General features: G+C 36.4%; 1 protein-coding gene and 1 long non-coding RNA gene across 3 annotated transcripts in view; one reads left to right on the forward strand and one right to left on the reverse strand.

Moving 5' to 3' along the window:
- METTL14 (methyltransferase 14, N6-adenosine-methyltransferase subunit) overlaps positions 1-14,731 on the reverse strand; it is a 28,088-nt gene extending 13,357 nt beyond the window's left edge. Inside the window, exons 1-7 of one of the 2 annotated variants that reach the window (XM_059169633.1) lie at positions 14,524-14,731; positions 9,395-9,483; positions 8,421-8,508; positions 6,700-6,780; positions 6,251-6,338; positions 2,270-2,360; positions 927-1,068 (exon numbers count right to left, since the gene is read on the reverse strand). In XM_059169633.1, coding sequence (XP_059025616.1) covers positions 927-1,068; positions 2,270-2,360; positions 6,251-6,338; positions 6,700-6,780; positions 8,421-8,508; positions 9,395-9,483; positions 14,524-14,589 — 645 coding nt within the window. In that variant the 5' untranslated portion in view covers positions 14,590-14,731. Of the gene's footprint in view, positions 1-926; positions 1,069-2,269; positions 2,361-6,250; positions 6,339-6,699; positions 6,781-8,420; positions 8,509-9,394; positions 9,484-14,523 lie in introns of those variants that run through there. The other variant, XM_059169643.1, reaches the window with a different exon arrangement.
- A 24-nt stretch (positions 14,732-14,755) lies between these two features.
- LOC131828721 (uncharacterized) lies at positions 14,756-17,036 on the forward strand. The gene is made up of 2 exons (XR_009352553.1): positions 14,756-14,903; positions 15,017-17,036. It is a non-coding gene; the product is annotated as an uncharacterized LOC131828721 (long non-coding RNA).
- The last annotated feature ends 6,663 nt before the right edge of the window (positions 17,037-23,699 follow it).

Consider the following 23,699-nt stretch of genomic DNA (forward strand, 5'->3'; position numbering starts at 1 on the left):
CATCTCAAGAAAGGACCAATCTATGTTCTAACATCAACCTACAAACCAGATATTCTTTGTCTCCATCCCTTCTGCTCTTACTGTTCTTTCCATCTGGAATCACCATCCTATTCCTTTCTTTATCTGGCCAATTACAACTAGTATTTATACTGTTAATGTGTCACCTCCTCTTTGTTCATGTACTCTCTCCTCCAAGGCTTGGTTAGTTTTTTTCAGATCATCTTGTGCAGTCCTCTGTTATAGAACTAACAAAATAATAATGCAATTATCTGTTTAGGTCAATATTTATCCCATTAAACTACATTCTCCTTAAGTCCAAGAACCAGGGTTTATTCACCTTTGAATCTCCAGTTACCTACCACATTGCCAAGCACAGAGCAGTGCTCAGTAAGTATTTATTTTTGTTATTGATCAGTAAAAACAGATAACTTTATGTAACTGACTGAAGTTACCAGCTTGCCTAATTTTATTTAGGAAAATGTGATTTTATGACAATTATATTATACTGAAATTATGTATCTTTTTTATCTATTATACTGTAAGTTCCTTAAAAAGAAATCATGTTTTACATGTATCTGTGTGTGTGTATATATATAAAAAATACTCTAATGTTTACTAAAACTAAGCAAATGCAGAAAGAATTACCAGTCATTCTGGCTTTACACTCTCCTACTTATACATCCAAGGACTCTTAAGACTGGAACTGTAAGTCTTCCACAGACTATTTACTCACTACCTCTTCAACTTCTGCCCCAAAAAGAATAATCAGACCAAAGATAGTGTAAAACTGTCAATGTACCCTGGATCTTCTGCCACATTATATATTATATATTTATGATTCCTAAAAATAGGGGAATATTTATAATCTTCTCAAATAAATATTCATTGAAAAAGAAATAATTACAATGTAGAAAGTTTCATCATACATCATCCCAAGTCCAGCATTTTTCATTAGCAGTGATGCCAGTTTCTCTGTAATATTCTTCTAAAGGGGGTTCCAGAAGAATCACATCAAATTTAGGTGTCAGTTCTCTGATGTCAAAGGCTTCTATATCTGCTTGTAAGTACCTATTTGATTAAGGCATAAAAAGTGACTAAGAGATTTTCAAATACCTTACAGATAAGAATGAAAGGAATTTCTTAAATATTACTAAACACTATGTACAAAGTAATCATAAACTAATTACTGAATACCTTTTTTATGCAGGAGTATCTTTCCTCAGTATAGACAGTAAACCATCTACCAACACTCTTCTCTACAAGATGTCTACAATCACACTACAAAATAAAATCAAATTCCCTTATGTACATCAAGAGTGTACTTCTCTCATTTTTATACTTCCATATGAGTGTAAGTCTCTGAGCCCCATTTCATTATCATTTGAATCTCCTAAGGACTACCACATTATTTTTTCTTAATTGTTAAGTTAGAAAAACTATTTGTTAGCTTTAAAAGCCTCCTTCTAAAAAATTGTTTCTAAAGATGGGTATAATTTGCTTTTATCAATCTGTTAGTAGAATTGTTTATATTAATAGCCTTTTCTGGCCACACAGTATAAATTACGACTAGCCTTTACTGAAAGTTTTTTTTTATACATAGTGTTAAAATAATTTAAATACAAAACACTTTAACAGGTTTTTAAATTGGATGAATGTTAGAATCTGCTAATATTTTTCTCCACACACTCGGACTTCTTTGTGGTTCTTCTAATCACTAAAAAAATATATTTTAGCAAATTGTTAAATGTATAAAATGTTCAAAGTAAGCTAAATGTGAATTAAGTAGATTTTCCAATTTCAAAGACTTTTTACACATTTTTGAGGAAAATATTATTCTGTTTAGTAAAGGTTAAAATGAACTTTCATAATTCAGTATGTTAAGACTAGTATCCCTGAATGCTGTTATAATTAACCTTTACTTTTTCTTTTCCTTCATCTAAGTTTTCTAAAATTCCTTCAACAAATAAACTGCTTTTTGAAAGGAAAAGTCATTCAAAAACATTTTAAGAAACTCAAGATACAACAAACATGAATTATTTTTCTAAGAAAACATTTAGAAACACTTTAAAGAAATTATCTAGGAAATAAAAAAATAAAATAAAATGAGAGTACTCAGCACTGGAATGTCAAATGAATCTATTTTACCATACACAGGGAAAGTTTGTTAACATTATAGGTGCTGAGTTTTTTTCAAACAGAAAGGCCACAAGATAAAAGAACTGCTATTTTAAGCCCAAGTTGGGAATGAAAACTGAAAAAAAACACTTACATAGGAGGAGTGTTCGATTTAGCTATTAACTCATCCTTCAGCCTGATGAGCTCCCTCAGTTTGGGATATTCCTCAAATCTGTCAGCCAAACCTGAGGACAAAAAATAGTAAATACTAAATTTCAATACGATGGAAATTAGTATCAGTGAATTCAAAGGTTATGAGCCCTCTCAGGAAAACACAAAAATACACAATCACCACTTTATTCTTGTGTCCTTTTAAAAAAGTTAATTGAGTATTTTTTAAATATTTCACATATATATTTAATATCTAATGACCCTAATCCCACATGGAAGCAAAAACCCAGATGTTTTAAAGCTCAGTCCAAATTAATAAACCATTTAATCTCTCATATTTAAGTTAAATCTGCTCATAGCATTAAGTTAAGCCATTCTGTCTGTTCTAAGGGAAAGAAAAGAACAACTGCCTTCTACCAGGTCTTCCCCCTTTCTATTAGCTAAAAGAATTCTTTCTCCTTAAGAAGCTAGTGATTACTGAAGTTTTTATTTAGCTTCTTAAGTAGTTATCAAAGGCAGAGAAAATGAGTATTTATTTTCTTTCTTATGATTACATATAGGAAGAAACAAAGAACAGTTAGAGATGAGAGAAACACAACCAATGACCTTAAATTAACTGGCTATGGCTCATGGACACAACCCTAGAACAAATCTAGTAAAGAAGATAATGAGTCCCTAATAGTAGACTACCTCTCACCTCCCAGACAACTTGTTTTCACTATGAGTATTTCTTATATCAATATTTATAATTTTAAAGATTTCACATCTCCCCGTCATTATGAACCAAATCCCCATATATATTTTGAGGCTTAAGATCTTAAAAAACATATATAAGTCCTACAAAGTGTACTTAAAGACACAAGACTCACTGTTCCCATGTCCTCAAAAATGTTTTACATCTTTGAGCTCAGAAGAGATTTTAGGTAAAGCAGCATAATGCCTGTTTTAGCAACTACAGGGATAAGTAGGGCTTTGAATATCAAAGATTCCTAAAATCTTTTATTTGGTTTTTCTCCCCCCTCACCCCAAGAAACATATTCCTAACAATATAAATCATATAAGCATCTCAATTTAAAAATGAAAAGTACAGACATTAATAACCTTAATATCAAAGAGTAAAAGTGAAAGATTTCCTAAAGCCTCTTCAATCAGTGCTTATAAAACAAACTGCAAATAAAACAAGTTTAAAGATTTTATTATAATCAGGTTTTAATCACAGTAGAATCGGATCTCACTCTTCTATAACAGAAAATGTAAGTTCTTCTCAATCCGTAATAGTTTCCTAAGTACTTTTATCTTTGCTGTGGGGAAATACGTATCTTAAAAACATAAAGGTGGATTCTGAAATTCAGTTATACAGCTATCATAAAAAACAGCTTTACTGAAGTATAACCAACATAGAAAAACACACATATTTAATATACACAATTTGATGAATTTAGACATATGCATCCATCCGTGAAATCATCACAACCAAGGCAACAGACACATCTATCACCTCTAGAAGTTTTCTTGTGTTCCTCTGGGTGTGTGTGTGTGTGTGTGTCTGTGCATGTTTGATAAGAACGCTTAAGATGTGATCTACCCTTAACAAATTTTTAAAGTTTTATTGACTACAGTCAACAGCATTGCTGACTACAAACACAATGCTACACAGCAGATCTCTAGAACTCATTCATCTTGCATAACTGAAAGTTTTTATCAATTCAGTAACAATTCCCTATTTTCCCATTCTTCTAGTCCCTGATAATCACTGTTCGCTGATTCCATGAGTTTGACTACTTTATTGTATTTATATTACATATACCCTATTAGGTACTTAAGTATTTGCATATTTGTTCTGTGACTGGCTTATTTCACTTCACAGTATCATAACTTTTTACGCTACAGCTAAATTTTGCTCATGAAAACACTAAAATTAGTTTCTACTTCAAGAGTAACTTCAAGAGTTGCTTGTGAGCAACACAGAAATAATAAATCAGATGGTACCAAAATTAAATCTTTTGTGTATGGCAAATGATGCCATCAAGAAAGTAAAAAGGCAACCCACAGAATGGGAGAAAATACCTGCAAATCATATGTCTAAAAAGAGACTTGGATTGAGAATATAAACTCTTATAATGTAATAATAAAAAGGCAAATAACCACTTAAAAAATAGGCAAAGAGTTTGGATATTTTTCCCAAGTATTTAAATAGCCAACAAATATGAAAAGATGCCGAACATCATTAGTCATCATTAGGAAAATGCAAGTCAAAATCCCTTCATACCCACTAGGATGGCTATAATTAAAAAGATAGATAACAGTAAATGGGAAGAAACTGGAACCCTGATAAACTATTGGGAAGAATGTCAAATGGTACAGTTGCTTTGAAAAGTAATTGTGCAGTTCCCCCAAAAGCTAAACAGAGAATTAACACATGACCCAACAATTCTACTCTTAGCTATATGCCTAGGAGAAATGAAAGCATATGTTTACACAAGAATTTTACATGAATATTCATGCAGCAATTTATAACAGTCAAAAAGTGGAAACAACCCAAATAAATGGATAAACAAAATGTGGTATATACATACAATGGAATATTATTTGGCAGTCAAAATAAATGAAGTACTGGTTTATGCCACAACATCAACAACCCTTGAAAATATTGTGCCAAGTGAAAGAAGTCAGTCACAAAATACCACATATTGTACAATTCCACTTATGTGAAATGTTTAGAATAGGCAAATGGCTAGAAATAGAAAGTTAATTAATGTTTACTTAAGGTTGGGGGCAGATGAGGATGAGGTCATGGGAACTAACTAGTAATGGGTACTGAGTTTCTTTAGTGGAGATGAAAATTAGATTGTGGTAGTGACTGCACAAACTGGATTTACTAAAAACAAAACAAAACAAACCAGAATTATACCCTTTAAAAATGGGTGACCTATATGGTACATGAATTATCTCAATAAAGCTTTTTAAAAATGCAGGGGTAATACATTTGAGAGACTTAGTAAACTGGGGCCGAGGAAAGAACCTCTGAGCTTGAGGATATCTCAAAAATTGAAAAGCAAAGAGAACAAAATCTGAAAAAAACAAAAAAGCAACAAAAAAAGCGCTAGAAAATCCAAGAACCATGGGACAATTACAAAAGATATAATATGTGTAAGGGAAATACCAGAAGAACGAGAGAGAGAAGAGAAGAAATTTCTAAAATAAAAATGACTGAGAATTTCTCCAAATTAATATCAGACAACAAACCAAATCCAGAAAGCAGAGAGACTATCAAACAGTATAATGCCAAAAACCCTAAATTTATGGCATATCATTTTCAAACTACAGAATGTTAAAGATAAAGAAAAAATCCTAAAGAAACCAGAGGGAAAAAACACCATGCCTACAGAAGAACAAATAGAAAGATAAACAAAAAGACAACAGTTATATCCAGTATCTTAGAAACATGCAAGCAAGAAAAGATTGGAGTGAAATATTTAAAGTGTTGAAAGGAATAAACCACCAGCCAAGAATCCTAACCTCTGTGAAATTATTCTTCAAAAGTGAAAGAGAAATACTTTCCTAGAAAAAAAAATTTGAGGAAATTTGTTGCCAACAGAGTCGGCTTGCATGAAATGTTAAATTCTTTAGAGACAAGGGAAAAAATATTATAGGTGAGAAAATCAGGCCTACAAACAAAAGCAAAGCACCAAAGAGGGAATAAATGAAGGTAAAATAAAAATGCAAGGATAGTCACAGAACCAAACTGAAGAAGGAAGGAAGGGAGTGAGTAACACTGCTGGAAGGAAAGGAGGGTATACTAGAAGTATGGAGAATGATAATAGGAAGCCAGGAAAAATAATTCTGGAATTAGAAAAGCCAAGCCAGGAAAAATGATTTTGTTAGAAATAATCCACAAAATGGATAAAGTACATGCATGTAATCAAGAATTAGCAATAGCATATTCCCAACAAATCTAACATACCTACATCCCTGATGAAATTTTGAGGTCTATGTCCAGTGTCTACAAAATGTTGGCAGTAATCATTATGGGGATTTAAACTCTGCGTTCCCTAAAGAAAAAGTCAAAATTAAATTAAGAGCATTTTACTCTAATGGCAGATACACTAACTCTGTACTTTATTTTTTATTATGAGGCCATATAAAATAGAAGTTGATACATTTTTTAAAAATTAGTAATATTTGGAAACACAACTAAAATGACAGTAATACTCCTTAGTGGCTACAAACATTGATTTAGCATTATCTCATCCTAAATAGCCAAGTATCAGAAGATTATTTCAAGAATAATTTTAAAATTTTTATTTTATAATGATAATTCCTCAAAAACTGAAAAATATTGAAAATAGTATTTAAAATTTTTTCATGCATAGAGCTGAAATGTGAAGACTTATAATATGAAAATTTATTTACCTTAAGAAAAGTACTAGAATCTTTATAAATCTCTTCTTCATAAGGCAAATTCTCTTCTTCTTGTTGCATTTCTAATTCATCCTTGGAAAAGATTAAAGACATTTTATGTATATAAGGAATATTTTATGTATTTATGATATCTTGAGTAGTAAGACTCAATATAACTTTTTTTTTTAAGATTTTATTTATTTGATAGAGAACATCAGCAGGAGGAGCAGCAGGCAGAGGGAGAAGGAACAGGCTCCCCGCTGAGCAAGGAGCCTGATGTGGGGCTCAATCCCAGGACCCTGGGATCATGACCTAAGCCAAAGGCAGATGCTTAACCAAGTGAGTCACCCAAGCACCCCAAGACTCAATATAAATATTTCATTTCCCTAAGATATAATTTTTCAAATTATCATTAAAGTCAAACACTGAAGTCATTGCATGCTTTTCATTACCTAGTTATTTTTATAATAAAAATTTCCTTTTCATTCTCATCAATGAATACCTGTCTATAACTACTGATTTTGTTGACTGAATTGTCTAATATTATCTCATTATACTGTAAATACTGGGATTTAGCTCAAATCATGAAAGACATGACCACCAATGGGACAATTTTATTTCTCTTAAAAACCATATGAAACTATTTTTATCAGATGGTAAGAAAGTAAACAGCCTTATTTCTGATACGGAAAAAGCTTATTGGTCTGGAGAGAAAATCAAACCAGCTATAGCATTCCCTTTGGCCAAAACCTAATCTAGAGCAAGGCTCTCACTCTTTTCAATTCTATGAGGCCTGAGAGAGCTAAGGACGCCACAGAAGGAAAGCTGGAAGCTAATAAAGGTCAGTTCATGAGGTTTAAGGAAAGAAACCATCTCCATAACATAAAAGTGTAAGGTGAAGCAGCAAACACTGATGTGGAAACTGTAGCAACCCTGAAGCAAGACCCTCTACCAGCAAAAAGAAAAAGATTAAAACTCACTGAAAAGCTCAAAAGATGGCTAGCAATAAAGCATTTTTTTAAAAGATTTTTTTATTTATTTGTCAGAGAAAGAGAGAACACAAGCAGGGGGAGCAGCACGCAGAAGGAGAAGCAGGCCCCTAGCTGAGCAAGAAACCTGATGTGGCACTCAACCCCAGGACCCTGGGATCATGAACAGAGCCAAAGGCAGATCCTTAACTGACTAAGCCACGCAGGCATCCCGGCAATAAAGTATTTTTAAATTAAGGTATATATCTTGCTTTATTAGATGTTAATGCTACGGCACATTTAACAGACTATAAGATAGTGTAGACATAACTTTTATATGCAGTGGGAGACCAAAAATTTCACTTGACTTGCTTTACTGCGATATTCACTTCTTTGTGATGGTCTGGAACCAAACCTACAGTATCTCCAAGGTATGCCTGTATACATAGGCTACTGACATTTACTTTACAAAGCTTAAAATTGAGCTTTCATTAAATTTATTTTCCTGGATTGGAATCTACTGTGGGGCGCCTGGGTGGCTCAGTGTCTGCCCTTGGCTTAGGTCATGACCCCCTGGGATTGAGCCCTATGTTGGGCTCCCTGCACAGCGGGGAGTCTGCACTCTCCCTCTGTGCACTTTCTCTCTTTCAAATAAATAAATAAAATCTTAAAAAAATAATAAAAGTAAATTTAAAAGAAAAAGAATCTATTATTTTAAGGATTTAGATTTTTCTTGACCAGAAAATTGCCCTGTTCTCTACTTGCCTTATATTCTTCCATTTTGTCTTCATCTGTCTCTCCTTCATCCTGATACTTACGTTTTGCATTTGGAGCAGAGGTATCATAGGAAGCCCTGAAAATTAAAACTGAAGTGTCACACACATATATAGAAAGATGTATAAATGGCAGCTATTAATAATATTAAATAACAGTTTACAAAAACAGAACAAGGCACATTTTTTCTGATTAAACAGTATTTATTCATTCATCTAGTTTATAAATTAAAAAAAAAACAAAAAAAAAACACACAACCTGATTGTCAATTCTGTATTTTACTTTTATGAGAAAGCAACCAAACAGGAAAATAAGCTTTTATAATGGATGTATGGCAAAAAGAAACTTCTATATTATATATCATTCTGAATTGCCTTGAGCAAAATTGATATTCAAATTAATAACCTGAAAAATTCTGAAGTGCTTTATGAACTACCAAATGAATACCACTTTTAGGGTAAAGTATGTTTTTCTTTATAAGAATTTGTAAATATAACAATTTAATCCATGGTGTGTAAGCTAATTCTTAGTCTAAAATTCCATTCTAAATACTTTATGAATGAGAACATACTATATTCAGAAAGTGTTTCATAGTTCATGAATACTAAAAACCAAAAATCAGTATTTCTGAAATCTTTACTTTGATGCTTGTCATAACACACTTCATACCTAGGATTATCTAAACAATAACCAGGGGCGCCTTGGTGGCTCAACCAGTTAAACGTCTGCCTTTGGCTCAGGTCATGATCTGGGGTTTTGGGAGTAAGCCCCATAATGGGGGGGGGGGGAGGTCCCCTGCTCAGCGGGCAGTCTGCTTGTCCCTTTCCCTCTGCCCCCCAGCTCACTAATGCTCGCCCTCTAATAAAATTTTTTTAAAAAGCAAACAATAACCCTTTCACAATATTAACATGTCGCTAAAAAAAAAAAAAAAAAAAAAAAAAAAAAAAAAAAAAAATTCAACTGACCTGCAAGTTTCTCTTGTTTCAGCAATTTCTCTCTGCTCATCTTTGCTATTTAACACAGCACCAATGCTATCGGCACTTTCTGCTCCCAACTGAGAAAGGACAAAAACCAAAAATTAGATCATAAAGCACCAGATAGCCTTTCCTGCCTGAGTAGCAACACTGAATATATCAGGTATTTGAAAACAAACAAACTCTAACTCCTTCAGCAGACAAGTGGATTAATTACCTTGCAGGAAAAACAGTAAATACCTTGGAACAAAACCATGTTAATTAGGAACAAATCTGAGAGCTAGCAAGCATTTTATACCTTCAGTTGTATTTGAAATTAAGACAATTTTAGCCATCCTCTACTTTTCAAGTAAATAAAAAAACACAATTTAGTAGTAGTAGCAAAAACAAAAAAAGCAGCTCATATAGTGTATACAGAGTGGTAGGCATTAACACTTTGTATCCATCAGCTCCTATATTATACCTTATTTATCTTGTGCTGTAATAAATATTTATCCAGTTTTATTCAAGCCAAGTCTTTATACAATGATTTATAGGCACAACACTGAATTTTAATAATACCTAAAAAATGGTAATGCAAATTGTTTGGCAGTCAGGAAAGTTCTGCAAAATACAACAAATAACTAGTTGAGATAAGCTGGCTGCAAAAAATGGGATCAGTTTATAGACATCTTTTTTTTTTTTTTAAGATTTTATTTATTTATTTGAGAGTGAGAGAAAGAGCACAAGGAAGGGGAGATAAATGGGGAGGGGGAAGCAGGATCCCCACTGAGCAGGGAGCCTGATGTGGTATTCAATCCCAGGACCCCGGGATCATGACCTGAGCCAAAGACAGATGCTTAACCATCGGAACAACCCAGGCACCCAGTTCATGGACATCTTTAAAAGCCAAATGAAGGGGCACCTGGGTGGCTCAGTGGGTTAAGCCACTGCCTTTGACTTGGGTCATGGTCTCAGGGTCCTGGGATCCAGCCCCACATCTGCCTCTCTGCTCAGCAAGGAGCCTGCTTCCGCCTCTTTCTCTGCCTATCTTTCTGCCTACTTGTGATCTCTGTCAAATAAATAATCAGGGGGCGCATGGGTGGCTCAGTGGGTTAAAGCCTCTGCCTTTGGCTCAGGTCATGATCTCAGGGTCCTGGGATCAAGCCCCGCATCCGGCTCTCTGCTTGGCAGGGAGCCTGCTTCCCTTTTTCTCTCTGTCTGCCTCTCTGCCTACTTGCAATCTCTGTCTGTCAAATAAATAAATAAAAAACCTTAAAAATTTTTTAAATAAATAAATAAATGATTAAATAAAAGCCAAATGAACTGAGGGACATGAGGCCATGAGGGACAATTTTATATTTTATATAAAGGGACAATTTTATATTCTTAAGCAAGGCATGAGGAAATCTGCATTAAATAGTCTCTTTAGCTCAGGAAAGGGAATATACTAAAATATCAGAGCTACAAGTCCCTTGCTTGATCTTAAGCAATCACCACTGGCCTTTTTAGTCTGCCTACTTCATGACTCCCCTAAGGTTTCTCAATGACAGATCTCTTACTATGTATCAAATGTTCCTGACTTTTTAACTCTCCCATAAAATCTTCCTGAACCCTATTCTCATTAGTTAAAAGACACATCTACTTCCCATAGTTAAAATGATTTCTAATCTTCCCATGACTGACTCCTCTCTCTTGAGGTCTCAGATGAGGACAAGTGATTTCCTTAAGGAGTGCATAGAATAGGTAGCCTCCTTCCACTTTTCTCCTTTTTATTTCCTTATTTGGGTCTTAGTACTTAACACAACTTTCAATTATTTTAGGTCTTACTTTTGCTTACTTCCTGTTCATATTGTTTCAAGGCCTTTAACATGACTTCTGATTATTTTACACTTAAATTATTTTATCTTTACTTTTGTTTACTGCTCCACAAGTTACATCTAAGTTCTCTAAGCAGATGAATGCTGTCCTCTTGGTATCTGTATGTTCACAGCTTGTATAATGCCTGACTCAGAGTAGATGCTCAATATTTTAATGAACCAATTAGATTTCCTACTACATTAGAATACAATGTATTACATTAGAAATGCTTTAAGTTAAAATTCTGCTAACATATATAATTGTCCTCACATGCTCCAAAAACAAAAAACAAATCTGTGGAATGACTGGAATAAGTAAATCACAGATTTTCTGTTATGGAAGCACTAAATATGTTCTTTTAACAATTTCGACAATTTGGTATCATTTAAAAGCATATACGATTTTTTTGGGAACATAGCTATAGCTAAGTAAAAAGTAGGTGTAAGTTGCTGACATTTATATTCTGTGTAACAATAAGTAATGTTAAGTAGTGTACTCAACAGTAAGGACAACGAACACCAGCTGGAAGAAGACCCTTAGCCAGAGAGATCAAGACAGTTTTCATTACAATGTTCTGACCTGAGCTGTGCTACAGGAGATGCACAGAAATCAGAAAGGAAGGAGGACAGAATGCAAGTTGGTGTAGCCACTTTGGAAAACAGTGTGGAGATTCCTTAATTAAAAATAGAGCTACCCTATGACCCTGCAATTGCACTACTGGGTATTTACCCCAAAGATACAGATGTAGTAAAAAGAAGAGCCATATGTATCCCAATGTTCATAGCAGCAACGGCCACAGCAGCCAAACTGTGGAAAGAACCAAGATGCCCTTCAACAGACCAATGGATAAAGAAGATATGATCCATATATACAATGGAGTATTATGGCTCCATCAAAAAGGATGAATACCCAACTTTTGTATCAACATGGAAGAGACTGGAAGAGATTATGCTGAGTGAAATAAGTCAGACAGAGTCAATTATCGTATGTTTTCACTTACTTGTGGAGCATAAGGAATAACATGGAGGACATGGGGGATGGAGAGAAGTGAGTTGGGAGAAATCGAAGGGGGAGACAAACCACGAGAGACTATGGACTCTTGAGAAACAAACTGAGAGTTTTAGAGGGGAGAGGTGGAGGGTTGGGTTAGCCTGGTGGTGGATATTATGAAGGGCACGTATTGCATGGAGCACTGAGTGTGGTGCATAAACAATGAATTTTGGAACACTGAAAAAAAATAAATTTTCTTTAAAAAATAAACAAGGGGCGCCTGGGTGCCTCAGTGGGTTAAAGCCTCTGCCTTCGGTCTCAGGTCATGATCCTGGGGTCCTGGGATCGAGCCCCGCATCAGGCTCTCTGCTTCGCAGGTAGCCTGCTTCCCCCTTTCTCTCTGCCTGCCTCTCTGCCTACTTGTGTTCTCTGTCTGTCAAATAAATAAATAAAATCTTAAAAAAATAAAAAATAAAAAAATAAATGATAAAGGCAAAAAAAAAAGAAGTACAATTTTTAAAAAATTGTATAAATTGCACAAACCACATTCTGGAGAGTAATCTGTGTTGTTCAAATAGAGAAAACAATTGAAAGAAAGGCTGAAATTAGTTGCAAAAGTGGAGGTCTGTCATTGATTATATCAGACATTCTTTCTTATGTGGAAATAGTTCCTAACCAACTAGAGGACTAGGGAGCAACTAGTGTACTGGAAAGAGCATGGAAAAGCCTAAAACTACAAGCTTGCAACTTTATAAACTTTGTGGACTTCAGCATGTAACTTAAACTCTTTGAGCTCTATTTTCTTCATCTATAAGATGCAAATAGCATCTGACTTGCAGGACTGAAGATAATGTATATAAAAACTTAGCAGAGTCTTGATTCATTAAAGGTACTTAATAAAGGCACCCATCATTAAATTTTTTGCACTATGCAAGCTCTTTTAGGGTATGGACCATTTTTTATTCATAGTTGAATTGCCAGGGGCTTACTAGATCCCCTCGTGTATAATAAGACACAGAAGTAACCATTTATGAATGCATTTTGAGTCAAAGAAAATTAAACTAAAACTAAAATCTAAAAAAACTAAAAAATAAGAACCTTTCTTGGTGGTAACAAAGCTACTGAATATTCTAAAGCCAACACAATAAAAGAAGGTACAAGAAAGAAGGCTTGGAAAAGATACCTGATTTGTCCCAGATCATAATGCTAGAGGGACAGAACAGGTCTGATTCCAATTCCCACATTTTTAACACTATATATACCATAACCATATATGACTATAAATACCGAAACCATATATGGTTATATACACCATAACCATATATATTTAATACATATATATATACACCATAAACCTTTTCATCAGATCATAAGAGTATAAGTTTCAAATTTTCATTTACTAAAACCAAGATTCATTACTGAAAAATAACAGTAAGATGCCTCGTAGTATTTCCTCCATCACTTTTAGTGATATGAACGGTAGAAATGGGAAACACAAACTCTGACTCTAAGTAAAGGTGTGCATCTGCATTTTCTGCATGTGTACTCTCCTGATCAAGTGTTAATTCACACACGAGCTTTGGAGAGACTGGCCTAGCGATGAGTGACACGGGGCAAAAACTACCTAACCTCTCTAGCCTGTTTCATTACTTGGTAAGGGACGTCAATGATATCTATTCCAAATGTTTACTGTGGCTTAAACAGAGTGAGAATTCAAGTATTAGCAGTGGGTGATGACGAAGACACAGTACTTAGCAACACACAAGATGGGCAAACTAAAATTTTACACTCGGGCTACTTCTAATGCAGTCTTTAGATATGATCCCAAAGAAAACACTATAAATCTATTTCACAAGGAAGCTACAATCTCAAGAACTAGGTACTAAGAAGAAAGGCCTGACACGGACGACCATTTAAATAGTTTAGAGAAACTTAAGGGATAACAAATCACTTTCCCTGGCGCGAACGACGGTAATTTATTTACAAAGACCAAAGCTTTGTCTCCCCATCCTTGAGCCCGGCGCCGGACACTCGGCGCGCATTCCATAATGGCTGCTGAGGACCAATCGTGGCGTTCGGTTTAGCAACATAATGGCCGCGGCACAGATGAAGAATATTCAAGGTACTGCGGCAGTTAAGAGCAAGAAAGGCAGGTAGGCCTAGGGATCAGGGTTGCGGAAGCAGGGAAGTAAGCACCGCAACGCGTAGGCAAAGACAGAAAAGAACGAGGGGGAGGAGGAAGAGAAGGGAACCGCGCACGCGCATTCTCGATTCCTCCCTGGGCCGCGGACCTGCTGTGCAAGGAGCTGTCGCCGTAACTTCTGCCGCTCCCGGATCTCCTGCAAGCGGCTGTCCATGTCCCAACTCCTGCTTCCCACTGCCCACAAAGCCTGACAATTAGCGGATGAAAAACCACCCGATTTTTCTTCTGAGTCTGTGGAACACAAGATTCAACGGGGTCTTCTACCACCCGGTATCTCTCCCCCTTTCCTCAATAGGTACTTCCGGCGCGGCCGGTATTGGCTCCACCGAGCCCGGAAGTCCCACCTCCTTCTGGACGCCCGCGATTTGACGCTATCAGGAAGGGACCCAATGAGGGATGTTGTGGCGGCGGATCGGTCTCGGAAGCGCTTCTGCCGCCTGCGGCTGCGTCTGTCAGAGCCGCTCCAGGGTGGGTCCACCTCCGGGTGTCTCGTTTGCCCTCCCTTGAGACATCAGGCTTCTCGGGTGTATCAGCCCTGTTTACGAGGTGTGGACCGTTTTGTTGATTCCCTTTTCCATTAGTTCCCCAGTTGCCGGTACTGACGGTTTAAAATTGGCCAGATAGCAGTTCTTCACGGAAAGCACAAACTCGAACCAGAGTGTCAGGTTTGAACCCTGGACTGTCCTTCAAGAATGAGTAGTCTTGGCTAGTTAATGACCTCCGTGAGCCCCGGGTTTCTCATTTGTAAAATGGGGGTTCTAGAAGTGCCTACCTCACAGAACTGTGAAGACCAGGAATAAACGGAGCCCGGCACGTAGTGTCATGGAGGTGCTTATTGAGATTCTTATTATGACTTAACGTTTCCCTTCAGGCAGGGTACATTGCATCTACCTGTGCTCCACACTTGACTAACCTTTGAGAAGTTTCCTGTTTTACCAGAATGCGGTATGGGTACGGCAAGCGGAAAAGTATATGGATTTTTCCCTTTAGGGAAGGGGGTGATAGTAAAACGTGGACTTGGTTCATGTCCTAGACGTCAGAGCCTAGCGGCGCTTTTTGTTTTTATACATTTATGCTTATACATTTGTCTTGGCTGGAAATCGCCCTGGGGTATGGAAAGAGCTTACTGAAATTAGGGAGGGTGTGGGTGAGCAGGGCACAATGATAATTCTCCTCTCTTCATAGAAAGGCAATAAAGACCAATTTTAAGTTACTACTATTATTATCCACCACATTTGTTGTCTTATTCCAAATTCAAAGTATCAGAAGTAGGCTCAGACATCATGTTGCCTCAAGTTTAATTGGAAATTGTGGCAAGTACTTACCAACATTAGTAACAAGTCTTTATTCTTTGAGAGTGGATTTCATTTTTGAAACCAAATAAATCTTCCAGATCAAAACCAGGTGACTCAGACTAGGCCAGGAGTGGGCAGGGATACATTCTCCTAATTATCATGTATTTCTCAAGAACTAGCTCTGAAAGGCAATTTCAGAGCAGTTCTAAATATCCCTTGAGTAATGACAGTACTGTTTGGAAGTATGCTAACTTTCAAAGGGCCAATATTTTAAGAGATAATACTAACTTGTACTTATGAATTCAGGTGTTCCATTAAAAATCAGTTGCATGTCCTGCCAATCATGTAAGTTGTGTACTGAGCTGATCTATTTATCAGGATAGGGATAGGCATTTGTTCATTCAAATATTTATGGATATTTATTGAGCATTTTAATAAATGCTGTGATAGACCCTTAGAGTTTATCAAGTCTGTCAAAGACTAGAAACCAAATAAGATTTTTTTGTTTTTGTTTTTTTGTAGTTTACAAAGCATGGTGTAGGTTATTTGCCTGTGGTCTTTGACCCCCACACTCTCCTAAACTCTGCTCTGTGATCATAGTTGGCCTGAGAGTCTATAGACTACATTTCTCAGCCTTCCTTGTCAAATGGCTTTCTTTTTTTTTTTTTTAAGATTTTATTTATTTATTTGACAGACAGAAGTCACCAATAGGCAGAGAGGCAAGCAAAGAGAGAGGGGGAAGTAGGCTCCCCGCTGAGCAGAGAGCCCAATGTGGGGCTCTATCCCAGGACCCTGGGATCATGACCAGAGCCGAAGGCAGAGGCTTTAACCCACTGAGCCACCCAGGCACCCCTCAAATGGCTTTCTGTATGATTCTCCCAGGAAGAAACACAAGCAGAAAATCGTAAGGTGGAACACGGGAAAGCTGTTGTTCTTTTCTCTCTCTCTGCATCTGGTATCCAGGGAGACATCTGTGCCCTTTAAAAGTCCCAGAGCCAATTGCAGCGGCCCCTCCAGTGGTCCTGCCTTCCCTTTTCTTATCCTTATGTAGCATCCCCAGTTGTGAGTTTGCTCTCAGATTTTGATAATACCGTCCGCACCCTCTGTTCTACCAGCTCTAGGAACTGGTAGCCACTTCCAGCATTAGGAATTTCTAATTTAATCTCACCTTCCTGTTTTGTTCTTCTAGCCTTCGACGCCTATGTCAACATTTCCCCATAGCAAATGCTGTTTAGAACTTTTTTAGTGATTTCTGTTTTCTTGCCTGGCAACCAAACTAATAAAGATGCAAATGTGTTCTACTTTATAGTATTTACAAAATCATTGGAATCTGGAGGAAGGATGTTGTTTTTACAAAGAAAGTGTTATAACTCTGAAATCTGTCTCCCAACCAATGCATTATAAAACACCAGACCCCATCAGTTCATCAGTAGAGTATGTACATGCCTGTGCATAACATCTGTTCATCATGGCAATGTAAGAGTCACCAGGGAGTGTGTGTTGTGGGGAAAGGAGTAAGAAGAAATCTGGAAAGCCTCCACATATAATTCATACTGTTTGAAAAAATTTTTCACTTCTAGATACTGATTTTAAGGAGGTAATGAGAAATCCATGTAATGTTTTATGTTTCTCCTCCTAAGCTCCTTGAGAATGACCAAAATTTATATATCTAACTGCCTATTGTATATCTTACAAAAATGCCCCTTTACAATCTCACACTTAACAGGGATATAATCTAGATTTATCATCCACCCCTGTCCTCTCAAAAATATGTATTCCACTCCTTTACAGTTTTCCTATTTCAGAGAATAGGATTAATACCCACCCATTTTCCTAAATAAGAAGCACTCTATCTTTCCTTCACCCTCCATATCTACTTCGTTACTATAGTTCTTTCCCTGACCCCAACCGTAACACAAACACACATACTAGTCTTCATTTCTGCAACCCCAGTCTGAGTATGATGTGCATTCTGGTTCATATCCTAATTGCGCTACCATTTTCCAGTTTATTCATTTCTTCTTAGAGATCCTTGGAAAATTATAATTTTATCATTTCCAACTCTTTTCAAAATTTTTACATTTCCTCAATGTCTATAGGGCAGCACCATCCAACAGAACTTTCTAGAATAATGGAAATGTGCTCCTCCACTAACCAATATAGTTGCCACTGGCCATTATGTATCCACTGAGGATTTGAAACCTGGCTGATATGCCCAAGAAACTGAATTTTTATTTGATTTAGTTAATTAAATTTAATTAATCATATTTGGCTAGTGTCTACCATACCGGATAGCACTAGGTTCAAGAGGATAAAAATCTACACCACTTTGCATTATATGCTGAGCAATACTCTGCCACCCTGCTCAGCTTCATTCTGCTCTCCTTTATAAACCCAGTTGTCCAGGCATATTGATGTGGTTTTTTTTTTCTGTTTGGTTGGTTTTTTAAAGATTTTATTTATTTATTTGACAGACGGAGATTACAAGTAGGCAGGGAGGAGGAAGCAGGCTCCCCGCTGAGCAGAGAGCCCAATGTGGGGCTCGATCCCAGGACACCGGGATCATGACCTGAGCCGAAGGCAGAGGCTTTAACCCACTGAGCCACCCAGGCACCCCCATATTGATGTTTTTGTCTCTTTTCTCCAAACATGCCTCCTTTCTTGTACATGAATTTATGAATTTATAATTAAGTAAGAGAAAAATTCTCCTAAGATGAAAAGGCTCCAAATGACTTTTTAAAAAATACATTTGGTTAGTAGAACTTTTTAGAAAAGCTCTAAAGGTAAAATGAATGTCAGAATCTGCTGATAACTTCTGCTGTCTGCCAGTGCCTTGTAAAGAACACACTCAGTAGATGTTTATTGGTGAACCTACTGATTAGGGCTAACTCTCTCTAATTTATCTGAGCTTTCTTGGAAAGATTGGTTGTGGGTAGCTGTGTTGGGGAGAAGTAGAGTGCCAGTTAGAATTCTGAATCTACATTGTTGTTAGAAATTCATTTATGGTTATTAGGTGCAGAAAGTTTCCCAGTCTGTATTTTGTGTGTGTGTGTGTGCGCTCAGTTACTAACATGTGGTATAGCTATGGCACAAGAGAATATTTAATAAGCCTGTGTGTCAAATACATGGACTACATAAGAAACAGAGATGAAGATTGTTTTTCTTATCACTTGTCAATAGATTTTTTGAAGGGTATTGTGATTACATTAAAATATCTTAAAGCATTGGTTTCCTAGAATATAAAATAAGAAGAGATATATTTCATAGCCTATATGTCATTATCAAATGGAAATGAATAGAAAATTGAATAAGTGTGATTTATTTGGGGAATTTGCTTAAACATCCCTTTTGTCTTTTCAAAATGATCAAAACTGAGAGGAAAGTAAGAAAAGGCAAGGTGAAAAGAGTAAAATAATACAGATTTCCTAATATCAATACATTTCACTGAATAGATGAAGAAAACTATTTATTTTTTTTTAAGATTTTATTTATTTGATAGACAGAGATCACAAGTAGGCAGAGAGGCAGGCAGAGAGAGAGAGAGGAGGCAGCAGGCTCCCCGCAGAGCAGAGAGCAGGATGTGGCCCAATCCCAAGACTCTGGGATCATGACCTAAGCCGAAGGCAGAGGCTTTAACCCACTGAGCCACCCAGGTGACCCGAAGAAAGCTATTTAAATGTTTGTTAAAGTAATGGCTAATTTGCTGTGTTCTTACAGAAAATCAGTTCTGCTAGAGAGAAGAGAATGGGACGGATGAATCCTATAGGATATGGTAAAGTACAAATAATGAGAAAGCAAGTAGATTGTGAGAAGTAGGCAGAGCTTATAAGATGTGCTAAAAATAGATACTAAGTAACCTGAAAGATGTAAAGCAAGATAGGCTAAGTGAAATTTATGATGGAGCAAGAAAGAATGTTGTTTATAGATAGAAAGTGATGGGAACACCAAATCATGATCATACCACATCTAGGCTGACAACCATGTTGTTGTGGAATTGTTGAACACAACAATCCAGAAAGAAGTCTTGAGACATCTTCGGTCTCTTATTTAAGTAGCACTGGGACAGGAACTGTGGGCAGAAGGAGCTGTGCTTCTGCTGTATAAAGCTAGTGGTTATATGCTTAGTGTTCAACAGGGAGGGGATGTGCAGGGCATATTAGATCATAAATGTCTTCTTCGAATTTCTACTTGTAAAATTACACCTCAAGATTTTCCTAGTACTTATAATTCAGTTCAGTGTTAACTATTGGCAAGATTTACAGACAGACATGAGACCCTTAAATAATATAGCATGTATTTGATCCTTACTGAAACTGCAGGCTGTAGGTCAGCCTCCTGGGCCAAAGGTGAAGATTTTTCTACTTCTGTCTCTCATCAATGTCACCCTTACATGGGCCACCATGGTCATATTCTGGACCCAAATGTACTCTAAGAATTGCTGATAATAACTACAGGTATTGCCTATTGTCTATTTGGCAAACTAAAGCTATGGCCAAGAATATTTGACACTGGGGGCGCCTGTGTGGCTCAGTGGGTTAAGACTCTGCCTTCAGCCCAGGTCATGATCTCAGGGTCCTGGGATCAAGCCCCACATCGGGCTTTCTGCTCAGTGGGGAGCCTGCTTTCCCCTCACTCTCTGCCTGCCTCTCTGCCTACTTGTAATCTCTCTCTCGCTCTCTCAAATAAATAAATAAAATAAAATAAAATAAAAAGAATATTTGACACTGCTTCTCTTTTTAATGGTGTGTCTATCATTGGCCCCAGGTACCTTCTCTCTGTTGACCTCCCTGCCTGAATGTCAGTCTGTCCCAAGGTCATCAGTGAGGAAGACTAATGCAGCAGACACACACAGAGTGAGAAAGAGAGTGCACACATATGAACATTGCATAACTTGGGATTCATGGAGTGTGGTCCTTCCCATTTCTACCCTATCCTAAGTGTGGTAACTTACCCTACCTCTTACTTCTTGATTTTAAGGGATATGTGATTTGAGAATCTCTGGTCTATGAACCTTCTATTCCATGACCCCTGGGGTAGCTTGGCTTGTAGTGTACTTGGAGGCTACAATTACATCAAGGTAATTTCCCATGACATCTAGAGGAAACCGAAAAATAACAACGTGGAGTTACAGAGCATAAGCTAAAGTAGTATAATAAGGGGGAAGGGAGGCAGTCACAAATTGTATCCATTATATATGAAAAGACAAAAATAGGCAAGTAAAAGGCAAATCAAAAGATAAAATGTGGGAATTATTTCTTTTTTTCTGAATTGATTAATGGAAAAGAGATGACAAGAAAAGGAAAAATTTAAGGTTTTGACAGCATAGTATATAGACCATTGATAACCAATTATACTTTATCACTGCGACCAAAATAACTGCCGAAGTAAATACAACAAAGGTCAAATGGAGGGAAATGAACTTTCTTTTTCATTTTATTTATTTATTTGCCAGAGAGAGAGAGAGCACAAGCAGGTAGAGCAGCAGGCAGAGGTAGAGGGAGACGCAGGCTCCTCACTGAGCTGAGAGCCCAATGTGGGACTCAATCCCAGGTCCCTGGGATCATGACCTGAGCTGAAGGCAGACGTTTAAATGACTGAGGCACCCGGATGCCCCAGGAAATGAACTTTCAACAAATGGACTACCCGGAAATTCTGTTTGTTTTTTAAGTAGGCTCCAAACCCAGTGTGGGACTTGAACTCATGACCCTGAGATCAAGACCTGGGCTGAGATCAAGAGTCTGATGCTTAACTGACTGAGCCACTTAGGTACCCCAGAAATTCTTTTTAATTTACTCTACATGGTATTGCAGTAGTTTTTTTTTTTTTTTAAATGCTTGTCACATTTTGAAGCACTTAAATTTTAAACATTTTAAAGCATTAAAGAAAGAGGCTTTATAAATACAATTAGGAGGAAATGCATATATTATACTACTCTCTAGAAAAGGTTTTATAATTTCTGTACAATTTCTCACATATTTCCAGTAAATCAACTCCCATTTAAAAACACTAAAATTACAACTATTTTAAAGACCTTTGAGATAAAAGACTTACTAAGTAAAATATCCCTTTGAAAGGAAAGTAATTTATCCCTAATTTATCTCTTTTATAATTTATTTTCTTTAGCAAGTCACTGTGTCTATATGTATTACAGAAAATGTTGAGTTAAAAACTTACCTAAGTGAAATATATATAAGAGTATGTAGGATTCTCTCTAAGAAGATTACCATAAAATTACTTATATAGATGAAATTGTTTCTGAAGCAAACATTTCATGGAGCGTATTCTGTGGTTTTTAAAAGAATATGAAATTTTGGGATGTAGCTTATTCAAACTAATAGCCTCAATGCTTTATGCTGTTTTTTTTTAATGTGTTTGTTTTTAAAATTTAATTCTTACTTTGTAATTGGATATTCTCTCTCTCCAGAATTTGAAATGGTCAAAATAATTAGGGAAAGAAAGTGCATTCTGTGATGAATATAAAATAAAACCTACATTTAAAGAGAGACTAATGGTATAATATCATCATTAAGTCATGATTTTTTTTAATTTGAGATTTTAAATATATCATTTTATAACCAAAAAAATAAAAGGTAGAAGATCTGCTCTCAGAATTTACAAAGTACCTCTGAACTTTATACTATTTAAAAAAATTATTATCATAAAGAAAGGCACTATTGTAGAATTTGGATAAGAAAAACACTAAAGGGGCACCTGGGTGGCTCAGTGGGTTAAAGCCTCTGCCTTCGGCTCAGGTCATGATCCCGGGGTCCTGGGATCAAGCCTGGCATTGCGCTCTCTGCTTGGCAGGGAGCCTGCTTCCTCCTCTCTCTCTGCCTGACTCTCTGCCTACTTGTGATATCTATCTGTCAAATAAATAAATAAAATCTTAAAAAAAAAAAAAGAAAAACACTAAAAATTATTTTTTCTAACTTTATACCAAACTACCATGAAGATTGATTTAGCTGCATACATTCTTTAAAGCGTGTGACATTTTTGCTACCAATGCAAGTATTGTAATTTTTACAATATTTGGAATTAAATTTCTGAATTCCATTTTTTTTTCTTTTTAGTAAGAGAGAGAAAGCATACAGCAGGGGGAAGGAGCCGAGAGAGAGGCTCCCCCACCAAGCATGGAGCCCAATGAAGGGCTCCACCCCAAGACCCTGAGATCATGACCTGAGCTGAAGGCAGACACTTAACTGACTGAGCTACCCAGATGCCCCTAAATTTCTGAATTCCGAAAAATTAATTTCAAGTGAATATGAAAAGGCAATCCTAATAAAGATACCAAAATCAAATTATGGCTAACATGCTAAATCTGCTTCATACTATAATTGGGTACATCCAAAAGAAATCACTGGAGTTGCCCTTTATTCTCCATTCCCAGCATTCTCCTCTGGGCATTTATGTCAGATGACTTAGGAATGTGCAGAATTAGTAGTTCCTCACCAGTCATTGGTTATTCAGAATTCTTTCTGATTTGAATTAGCTCTATTGCTTTTTTTTCTTCCATTCATTTATGGGTCTTCTATACAATAAATCAAATCACGTTGATCCCAGTGAAATTTAGCAGAGAAAACAGCTGTGGCCATTGGCCACACAAATTTGAAAATCTTTACTCAGGGGAAAAAACTGGATACTTTCTCATCCTGGATAGGAGCTAGATTCTAACTGAAATTTCCAACTGTAATGGTTTTGCTATTCTACTAAAGGCTCAATGTTGCATATGGCAAAACATTTCTCTCAAGCCAAACTGTGTAATTTCACATTTGTAGTACTATATTCGTGCTCAGTAAGTAAAATAATTCAGAAAAACTGGAAATCATATTATGAAGAAGCAACTGTCGCACATCTATAGCTAAGACTAGATTGGTTTTTGCTGAAAGCAGATATTCATAGTAGGAGGGAAAAGTACATAGTTCTGTATACATGTGTATATACATATATGTATATATGTATATATGCAATA

The sequence above is a fragment of the Mustela lutreola genome, chromosome 1 (genome assembly GCF_030435805.1).
Source record: "Mustela lutreola isolate mMusLut2 chromosome 1, mMusLut2.pri, whole genome shotgun sequence".
In the NCBI taxonomy this organism is placed as follows: domain Eukaryota; kingdom Metazoa; phylum Chordata; class Mammalia; order Carnivora; family Mustelidae; genus Mustela; species Mustela lutreola.